This window comes from Apis dorsata, unplaced genomic scaffold (genome assembly GCF_000469605.1).
Source record: "Apis dorsata unplaced genomic scaffold, Apis dorsata 1.3 scaffold_5, whole genome shotgun sequence".
Taxonomy (NCBI): domain Eukaryota; kingdom Metazoa; phylum Arthropoda; class Insecta; order Hymenoptera; family Apidae; genus Apis; species Apis dorsata.
The window spans coordinates 273,874-284,464 of record NW_006263308.1 but is presented as its reverse complement, the minus strand read 5'-3'; the positions used below and the strand labels follow the sequence as shown (position 1 = coordinate 284,464).

The 10,591-nt window shown below is 19.4% G+C and overlaps 5 protein-coding genes across 8 annotated transcripts in view; 2 read left to right on the top strand and 3 right to left on the bottom strand.

Annotated features, from left to right (window-relative positions):
• The window catches only part of LOC102681787 (intraflagellar transport protein 81 homolog), a 9,464-nt gene extending 8,149 nt beyond the window's left edge, over positions 1 to 1,315 (top strand). For 2 of the 3 annotated variants that reach the window (XR_004149761.1, XR_004149763.1), the window contains one exon: positions 1,120 to 1,315. The gene's annotated coding sequence lies outside the window, so the exon portion shown is untranslated. Of the gene's footprint in view, positions 1 to 424; positions 462 to 1,119 lie in introns of those variants that run through there. The other variant, XR_004149762.1, reaches the window with a different exon arrangement.
• LOC102670554 (lysoplasmalogenase-like protein TMEM86A) overlaps positions 1 to 3,327 on the bottom strand; it is a 5,628-nt gene extending 2,301 nt beyond the window's left edge. The window contains exons 1-2 of the mRNA XM_006607424.1: positions 3,142 to 3,327; positions 1,227 to 1,390 (exon numbers count right to left, since the gene is read on the bottom strand). Of these exons, the coding sequence (XP_006607487.1) occupies positions 1,227 to 1,390; positions 3,142 to 3,162 (185 nt within the window). The 5' untranslated portion in view covers positions 3,163 to 3,327. The remainder of the gene's footprint in view (positions 1 to 1,226; positions 1,391 to 3,141) is intronic.
• Positions 3,328 to 4,564: 1,237 nt separating this feature from the next.
• LOC102670786 (ejaculatory bulb-specific protein 3-like) lies at positions 4,565 to 5,368 on the bottom strand. Its single transcript, XM_006607427.2, has 3 exons — positions 5,037 to 5,368; positions 4,754 to 4,929; positions 4,565 to 4,684 (listed from the first exon to the last, which is right to left on the bottom strand). Exons 1-2 carry the CDS (start codon positions 5,227 to 5,229, stop codon positions 4,772 to 4,774), a joined length of 351 nt encoding a protein of 116 aa, XP_006607490.1. The 5' UTR covers positions 5,230 to 5,368; the 3' UTR covers positions 4,565 to 4,684; positions 4,754 to 4,771.
• A 2,164-nt stretch (positions 5,369 to 7,532) lies between these two features.
• Positions 7,533 to 9,554, top strand: LOC102671012 (stomatin-like protein 2, mitochondrial). Its single transcript, XM_006607428.2, has 7 exons — positions 7,533 to 7,898; positions 7,992 to 8,108; positions 8,166 to 8,313; positions 8,398 to 8,646; positions 8,749 to 8,904; positions 8,970 to 9,214; positions 9,284 to 9,554. The coding sequence occupies exons 1-7, from the start codon at positions 7,809 to 7,811 to the stop codon at positions 9,461 to 9,463; spliced, it is 1,185 nt and encodes a 394-aa protein (XP_006607491.1). The 5' UTR covers positions 7,533 to 7,808; the 3' UTR covers positions 9,464 to 9,554.
• Positions 9,466 to 10,536, bottom strand: LOC102671153 (protein KRTCAP2 homolog). Of its 2 annotated transcripts, none has more exons than XM_006607429.2 (3): positions 10,390 to 10,536; positions 9,943 to 10,161; positions 9,466 to 9,854 (listed from the first exon to the last, which is right to left on the bottom strand). In XM_006607429.2, the coding sequence occupies exons 1-3, from the start codon at positions 10,391 to 10,393 to the stop codon at positions 9,682 to 9,684; spliced, it is 396 nt and encodes a 131-aa protein (XP_006607492.1). In that variant the 5' UTR covers positions 10,394 to 10,536; the 3' UTR covers positions 9,466 to 9,681. The 2 variants fall into 2 exon arrangements, with proteins under 2 accessions (XP_006607492.1, XP_006607493.1); XM_006607430.2 differs by lacking the exon at positions 10,390 to 10,536 and adding an exon at positions 10,263 to 10,326.
• Positions 10,537 to 10,591: the final 55 nt, after the last annotated feature.

The following is a 10,591-nucleotide window of genomic DNA, read 5'->3' as shown; positions in this document are numbered from 1 at the left end:
ATATTGTTTAAAAAAATTATTAATTTTGAAATTTATCAAAAAAAAAATAATTTTGAAAAATTTTTCCTATTATAATTTTTTATTATAATACTTCAAATAATTTTGTTTTGAAAATTTTTTGATAGAATACATAGAAATATGTATTTAATTACATAGAAGTATGTATTTAAATTTTTTATTCTTATTCTATGTATGAATAAATTAAATAAAATAATAATTCAATATTAGTGGATAAATATTAATATTATTGAATAAATATTAATATTATATCATTTCTATCATAACAGGAATAGATATATTTTATTTGAAATAAATTTCATATAATATAATAATATTATGTAGTAAGTAACATATTTTTAGAATAATAAATAATAAAAATTTCATTAATAATAATTTTAATAATCTATTTAATTTAAATTTTTAGGTAAATAGTGCCCAGCTTTTATGGTTTAAGATTGTAAGCAAAAGAAGCATAGAAGCAATGAAAAAAATATTCTTGCTTACACTTACATTTTCAGGTGATTTTTTCAGTTATAATATTTTTTTCATTTTTTAAAATGAATTTTTTAAAAATATTATAAAAACATCGTTGAATAGGAATGTTTAATATTTTACTGATTATCAAAACATAATAACGATGTTTCATATTTTATGTAAAAATAAAAGTAGTCATTGATATATTCATAAAATCAACAGAAACAATATTGCTCTGCTTCATAATAAATCAATCCTCTTCTTTGTTCCAATAAAAATCGCTCTTATAAGATCGAATTTTATGCGATCTGTGAAATGTGGAAATTGTTAAGAAAAGAATTGGCGGAATATTTAAAATGCATTACCAATTAGGAAAAAAAAAAAACTTGAAAATAAGCGTAAGCAAGATCATAAATGGTTGGCTAGCATCTACAAGTAATCACGGAAATGTTATATACTTGATTAACTTGTTTTTTCCGCTTTGCTAAATGTTAGCACTATCATTTTATAGATATAAATGTTTTGTGGATATATTGCTATATTAATGTTGAAAATAAAGATATATAGAAGTCAATAAACTTTAGTTAATTAATCTTTATTTTATCGCTAAAATTGATGGCACGCTATTAATGCAACTTTTTTCAGATTTAAATATAATATTTGAAGAATAATAGAAATAATTAATATTGTCAATTATAAAATAAAAGTGTGACGTAAAAGGATTAATGCATGCAAAATATTTTTGCACTTACTCCTGCGATAAATTAATTCCATGTAGCAGAACAAAAACGATAAGACTTATAATTGGTAAACATTTGAAACATGCCGTCAGTAGAGACGGCTGCTCAGCCAGTAATATAAAATATACAGACACACTTTTAAAGAACGGGACTAACTTTGGACCAATACTTTTTAACTGAAACAGATAAAATATGAAATTCAGATCGAATTCGTTGATTGTGATTAAATGTAATTAAAATAGTCTATATATATTAAAATATGTTGCAATTATGTATTAACTGCTTGATTTCATAATGCAATTTGCAATACGTGTAAATTAATATCAAAATCAAGATATCAATTTCAGATGTATAACTTGCATTAATATAAGAATTCAGTATACCATTCTCCAATGAACAAGATCTGATAAAGATTTTAGTATTTAGTAGATTTTAGTTAATGTAAATTACTTGAAACTGATGCGCAGTTTCATGAAATAACAATTGATATATATATCGCAATATATTTCAGCGTGCGTAGTTCCATAACACTTTTTTTTTAACTCAAATATATTGACATTAATAATCATTCAATTCATTCGAAAACTTTAGTTATAAATTGTTTCTTTATTTAGAATTTAAAATTAGAAATCAATCTATATATATTTTTTTTATTATTTCATTTTCGCCGATATTAATTATTTCTTAGAAATAACTTTTTAAATAATAAAAATATAAATTTATTTTCAAAATAATATATTGATTATATTTAACAAATATTGGATGCATATAGTATTATCATTTTTGAATGAATTAATTTTTATTTATCAAAATATTTTTTTTATTTTAATCATTGAATAAATCTCAACAAATATTAAGAAATATTATTTATATATGTTTAACAGATAGTATTATAACAAATTATATTAAATATTTGAACAAATATTAGTGAATATTTAAAATTTATTTGTAATGAAACATAAAATTAAAGAAAAAATAAATAAATAATATAAAAAATAAAGTAATAGAAAAATATTATAATAAAGATACAATCATTGTTCTGTAATCGTTCTATATTATAATATTTCTTTTAGTTTAAAATATAAGAAAAAAAGCATAATTGTATTAATGAAATTTAAAGCATATTTTTATACATGTAAACTTTGCATTATATATAAATATAAATTTTCGTATTATGATTTCAAGAAAACAATGAAAAAAAAATTGAAGAATGTTTAAAATAATAAATTTCAAATATTAATTTTATTGCTTTCATAAAATAAAAATACATTTTATGCAATATTTTTTATTTCTATTCTTATAAATAATATTAAACAATCGATTAAAGCATCATAAAAACATAAGAATAATTTGGTTAGGATAGTTAAACAAGTGTATGGTATTAAGAATGTTGGTATTTAATTTTCATATTAAAGAAAGTAAAGTAAATCTATTGTTGCAAAATTAACACATTAATTACACTATATTATATATAATATAGCTTTAAAATGTCTTACAATAAAAAAAAATGACAATAAAATAATATCGATTTCATATCTATAAAATGAATAAATTTTTTCTATTTTTATTTGCAATTAAAATAATTTTAAATGTAAATAAACTCTTAAAAACATATTCGCAATACTACCAACTTAGTTATTAATAACCCGTAAACGGAAACGAAAATCAACGAATGCGCTATATAAGATAGTACTTGTTCAAAACAAAGAAAATAACAATTCGATGGAATATTTTTTTAGATCATTTATAATTTTTATTTTAATATAATAAAACAATAATAAAAAATAGACAATATCTTTGTTCTATATATGAAAAAATAATAAATCTATAACAAATTGTCAAAATAAGGATAATAAAGAAAATTTAACGAAGAACAATAGAAAAATTTATGAGAATTGAAAAGTCGATAAGAAAAAATATTACTCACCACCTGTGCAGGAGATGACATTTTAGATTAAAGTGTAATTTTTTGATATGAATAATGATGCAAACCTACATATACGATATTTTTCACTGCACTGTCAGTTACCACACAATTATCACAGTAGACTGCTCCCTTAACCACTGCATTATTTCTCCCCGCGTGAACAACATTGCTTCCTATTGGTTAATTCTCCAACAATCGGTTTATAATAACCAATGAATATTAAATTCTTTTTTCTTAATGTAAAACATTTTTTAATTTTCTTAAGATATTTTTTGTAATTTTACTTAAAATTTTCATCATAATAATAACAATCATTAATATCATTAATATCACTTCACATGATGATTTTAATTTATATTTTGTATATTCTTATTCATATTTATATTACGATATATAAATTGTCGATAGATTCATCATTTCATTAAATTTTTCATGTATTGAAAAAATCAAACGAAAATAATTTTTTACAATTTTAATTTTAATTAAATATTAAATATAAATATTATTAAAATAAAAATCATTAAAATAATTGTTAACAAATTAAATAAAATATTAAAAATTAACAGTAGAAAAAAGAATTTTTTTTTGATTATTTAAAATTCATTATTACATATTTAATATTCTATGTTATATATTTTATTAAAAGATATTCTAGAAATAATAGATACATCAGCATTCATGAAACGCGAAACTATTTTGCTTTTAATAAAGATTTTTCTCCCTAGATTTATTTTCATTTGAATTATAAATAATAAAAGTTATATATAAATACAAAAAGAAAGTATATAACATTCAAGATAATAAAAAAAAATACAAATTTTAACTTGTAATTTTTTTATTATTAAAATAGAAGTATCAAAAAAAATATATATATATCTTCAGAAAATGGAACATTTTTTAATTAATAAATAATATCTTTATTGCTAATTTAATGCAATTTATAATAATTAAAATCTGAACTTTCAAAATCAAAATATTTTCTATCTTTTAAATCTTTCTTCTTATCATATTACTTATATAAAATATTTGGATAATATATATAATATTTATAATACATATATATGTACGTATTACTTATTTTATATTTTTACATGCGATTTAAAATTTCGCGCTTAATTCATCTATCGATATTGTCAAACATGAAACCAACTCACGTGATAAAATTAAAATATCGATTAATTTAAAATAATATATACTTAACTATATTTAACTATATATATAAATAAAATTTTGTTGTATCATTTAAAAAATTTCAATTTGTTTAAAATTTTCAATCTTATATAATACATATATTAAAAAAAAATTTCTACTAAACATGAATTATATTTTTTCAATTTCTAAGCAATGTAATTAAACATAAAATATCGTGATTTATATTGCTAGAAAAATACAAAGATATTACAAATTATAAATTTAAATTATATTTTATAATAATTTTATTATATTTGTCATTACATTATATAATTAGAATATAATAGATATATTTCAATTACTAATAATTACTACTATTCACTATTTTATATAAAAAATTAATTATATTAATTTATAATTATATAATATTAATTACAATTAATTAATTATAATATTAATTATATAATTATATAATATTAATAATTAGTTAACGTGAACCTTATGCGTTTTCATCTTTTTTCTTTATCATTGTTTCCACGAAATGATTCCATTTTTCTGGTTCATTTGCAGTAAACCATTCTGCTAATTTGTCCATATTTCGTTTTTGAATTTCGGTACATTTTTTACATTGTGTTTGAAATGCTTCGGTTATATGACCTAAAAATTAAATAATTTATTTAATAATTAATAATTTTTTAATTAAATGTAAATTTTATTTTGATTTTTTTTTATATTATCATATTTTAATAAGAATTTATATTTACTTTTAAAAAACACCGAATCCGGAGTTATACAAGAGCCTGCATCGATGAAACAATCATAATATTGATTTCGTAAACGATCATTTGCCAAAATTTCGTCAATATTCACATAATCATATTTATCAGAATAAAGTTCCTCAGCATATGTCCACGTTAATAAAGATAATATTAATAATACAATATAATTATGGTACATAATGAAAAATTTTATTATTCTTTATAATCAAAATAATTAAATTTCTTTCTTATAGAACTTCTTTTGGAAAACTGAATACGAACTAGATTATTCCATCTATTTATATATTTGCACAAACAAACTTATATAAGCAAATACTTAATCATTCGAGAAATAAAAAAAATATTCATAGTTAAAAGAAATAATAATTAGGTATACTAATGATAATAAATTATTCTGTTTTATATAATTTGTTATTACTTAAGTGACATTTAAAATTGTTTTCGTAGAAAAAGTTAAAAAAATACTAATTTATAAAACATAAAATGTATGTAATATTAAATTTTTTATTTATTTTTTATTTATAGAAATTTTAATATCATTTTTTATATGGAATTATTTTTAATTTGTATTATTATTAATTTATTATTTTAAAACATATTCAACGATAAAATAAATATTTGGATAATTCTTTGTTCATATGTCATTTTATTATACGTATATATTTCTTATATTTGATCTTGACATTTATGATATATATTCATAAAAAAATCGTTAAATTATTATTCAAACATATCTACATTTATTTAAGTATACATTATACCATTGAATATTTAACATATATAAAAATTTCTTAACCTGCATAATAATTTGATGACAGTAAGAATATATAATATTAAAAATAATATAATGATTTTTATAAAAATATAATGATGTTAAAAAAAATTCAAATTTATTAAACAATAATATCGAAGAAGTTTATCGCTATATTTCATAAAAAATTAATTTCCTTATATGAAACTTTATTAAAATATAATATAGATATATATAACAATATATAAAAATCAGCCAATAAAATATTAGATGTCAGAAGTATTTTGATAAACTTCAAAAATTTTGAGAAACTTAAAAAAGAATATAATAATTAAATGCGTGTCATATTTGATACTACCTGACCATTTTCTAATAATTTAATTTATGATCTTGCTATACATGACCCGTATTATACTTCTAATATTTTATATCGTATGTAAACTATTATTAGTTTTAATATTTCAAGTATTATTAGATGTATTTTTTAATTTTTTTTTAATTTTCAATTAAATATATATTGATAATGATTTATTAATGGAATAGTCCAAATGATTGTATTATTTTATTGATACTTTTTTTTTAATACATAATTTATTTAATACATTATATTTCAATAATGAATATTATATTTCAAGGATATTATTTAATACAATATTAACAATATTTAAATTGCATAGTTTTACTAAAATTTACAATTTAATTTTTTGGAAAAAAAAAGTTTACAAATTCAATACATATAAAAAAAAAAATTAAAAAATTTTAATAAAGTAAAAAATATTGCGAAACTTTTGCTTTTTCTTAAGATCCATATTCATTCTCTTCTTGTTACATATATATATAGTATTCCTATTTTCGATAAAATGATATCAATTATATGAAAAATAAATGATATCAATATATATGAGTTTATATGAAAAAAAGTTTTAATAAAAAATTATAAAAAAAATATAAAATAATAGAATGATTTGATAATATCTACCTAATTTGTTCACAATAGCTGTTTACTAATTTATTTATTGTAAGTGATTTATTATATTTAATATAATAATTTTATATATAAATTTATATATAATAAAACTTTATAAATGACAATGAGCAATAAAAATTTATAAATGATACTTTGAAATAAAACTAAAAATAAAATATAAATACTAATATTAATATAATAAATATCATGAATCTATTTTTATATTTTATTGAACAGAAATAATTAGTTGTAATTTCATATATTTATTATAATTTTTTAATAAAGGATTTTTGAATCTTTATTTGTATGACATCTTTTTTGAAATTATAATAGTAAAACATTTTGCGAAAAAAAAAAATAATGGCATTAGATATTTTGATTTCTATATATTATTTCGAATAAATAAATCAAATTATGAAAATAAATAGAAATAAAAAAAGATTTGAGAAAACAAAATTAAATAATACATTTTATATTTTTTTATCAATTTTATTATATATTTATAGAGATATAAAAATTACATTGTTTTTTTTAAGATTATATAAACTTTTTTGCATTACAAATTAATTCCGTTAATGTCTAATAATTTTTAATAAAGTATTAAGATCAAATAATTGCAACATAAAATAATATATATTCATAAAATATAGAATAATAATTAATAATAATAATATATTAAATGTATATTAAAAAATTATATATATATAATAAATAATAATAATATAAAATGTATATGTACATACATAGCTTCATTTTATGTCCTTTATCATTTTCCATATACTAATTATCCAAGAAGTTGCTGTGCCAAGTTACATGAAGTATCCTGTATAAATGTATTTTATCAAATGTAATAGTATATTTGGACATCTAAAGAACAAAATATCATGTTTTACGAATGAAAATATTTGTTCTTCAATTATTTGAATATTATATAAAAATATTTAATGGATTATGCTTAACGTTTTTTTTCATTAAAATTTGAACCTAACTTATTGAAACGTGTGAATCTAACCTATTATAGTATTTAAAATTATCTTGCATGCTTGTCAATATAATGTTGTTGAGAACATATAAATGGGAAATGAACTGTCGATTTAAGCAATTTGCTCGCAATTTTGGCATTATAAAGGTAAATTCAATATTTTTTAATTAATTTTAAAAATTTTATAATCACAATTTTCTAACCATATTATATCATTTTAAAAAAAATTTTTGTTTAAAGTTCCAGCCACTTTTTGAATTTGAACATACTGTTCGTAAATTACCAGTAACACAACTTGTTAGATGCAAATCCGGCACTCCTATGAATACCATCATATTATTTGTTCCACAACAAGAGGTTTGTAAAATAAATTAAAATCTAATCTATTTTAATAATAATAAAATTTATTTTTAGGCATGGATTGTTGAAAGAATGGGAAAATTTCATAGAATTTTAAATCCAGGATTAAATATTCTTACACCAATAATTGATAAAATTAAATATGTTCAATGCCTCAAAGAAATAGCTATAGAAATACCTCAACAAAGTGCTGTTACATCAGGTACATATTATCAATTGTATATTTATATTTAAAAAATATAAATACAATATTAAAGTATAATATTAATCATATATTTTCAAACAGATAACGTAACATTAAATATTGATGGTATATTATACTTAAGAGTAGTTAATCCATTTTTGGCTTCGTATGGTGTTGATGATCCTGAATTTGCTGTAGTTCAGTTAGCTCAAACCACAATGAGATCTGAATTAGGAAAAATATCTTTAGATAAAGTTTTCAGAGAAAGAGAGGGACTTAATGTTTGTATTGTTGATAGTATAAATAAAGCAAGTGAAGCTTGGGGTATAACATGTCTTCGATATGAAATACGTAAGACTAAAAAAATTAAAAATAAAATTAAAATTAAAATTAAAAAAAAATTAAAAAACCTACTATTCAAAAAATTCTAATGATCTCAATTTTTTGTAATAGGAGACATAAGATTGCCACAAAGAGTGCAAGAAGCAATGCAAATGCAGGTAGAAGCGGAACGCAAAAAGAGAGCTGCAGTTTTAGAATCGGAAGGAGCTAGAGAAGCAGAGATAAATATCGCTGAAGGAAAACGTTTAGCACAAATTTTGGCATCAGGTAATTATATTTTTTAATCTATCCTGTTTTAAATTGTTAAATAATTTATTTGATTTTATATATAGAGGCTGCAAAACAAGAAGAAATAAATAAGGCAACTGGTACTGCAACTGCTTTAGTAGCTATTGCTGAAGCACGTGCAAAAAGTTTAAAACTTGTTGCAGGTGCTCTCAATTTAACCGATGCAAAAAATGCAGCGGCATATAGTATAGCAGAACAATATGTTAAAGCATTTAATAAATTAGCAAAAGTTAATAATACTTTAATTTTGCCCAGTAATGTCTCTGATGTGTCTGCCTTAGTAACACAAGTATGTTAAAAGATTTAATTATATTATTATTTTATAGATTATTTAAGTATAATTATTTTGTATTTTTAGGCAATGACAATTTATAAACAAGTTATGTCTCAACCTACATTAGATAGTCCTGATGTAAAAGAAAATAAAGATCTTCTTAATGATGATGAATCAGATGAATCTTTTGAGTATTTCAGTGATAAAGAAGAAGCAGAAAAACATAGAAGAAGCAAAAGAAAGCGAAATCCTAAAGCATTGTAAAATATTTATAAATAATATAAATATATTTTGACTTTTATTATCTCATATTATCCCATTCTTAAGAAAATAAAAGTAAATAATTAAAAATTAATTATATATTGTATATATTACATAAATATTACAAGACAAAATAATTTTACATAAAGTTTAAAATAGTTTTAGAAATAATTCAACATTTTTTAAGTATTGTAAAACAAATTAAATTTTCATAATTATTTTTATTTCCTCTTCTTTATATGAATTGATATTGGAGGCATTGGTTGAGCATATGTTTCTTGAGAAATTCTATTGATATAATATAATGCAATCATAGAAAATATAAAACATGTTGTAGTTGCTACACGATGTACCAAAGCTGATGCAATTAAGCTAATCATTAGTGAAAAAATAACTGTAAAAAAAATATCATTGTTATTCAAAATTAATTTCATATGTCTACACATAATTATACATAATAATGTCAATATTAAATAATGCACCTTCTGGAAATAATTTTTGTTGAAAAGATTTTCCAAATATTGTTGATTCCAAATTTCCTATTGCAGTTAACACGCACATAAATAGTATCGATCCAATATATCCTCCTAATATTGTATAAATTTGTGATGATGCTAACCAAACTTTATATATTTGCATTCCCGAAAATATAAGAACAGTCAAGATTGAAGACAATACAAGAGATACTCCACTACTAACAGCTGAAAAATTAAATGGGAAATATCAATTTTTTTTTTATTCAATTAATTCATTATTTATAAACAAATTTAAATGAAAAAAATTGATGATTATGTTAGCTAACCAGAAAATCTAACATCTTATTTTTCTTCTTTTAATAACTATTAAACATTTAAATACTTAATATTGTATATATTGTAAATATGTATTTCACTGATTTTTTAAAACAATAATTTTTTAATTATACGTACGCATTTTTAAGATAAATTTTTTACTAGAAAAAAATCAATTCATAGATCTTTTAATTTTTTTTACGACATTATGTGTTATGTGTCACAATGTATTCGTACCAACATTAGCTGCAAAAATTTTTTAAGTTTAATCAATAATATTAAGAGAACTACACATATATAAAATTCATAGTGTATGTAAATTTTTATAATTTTTTTTATT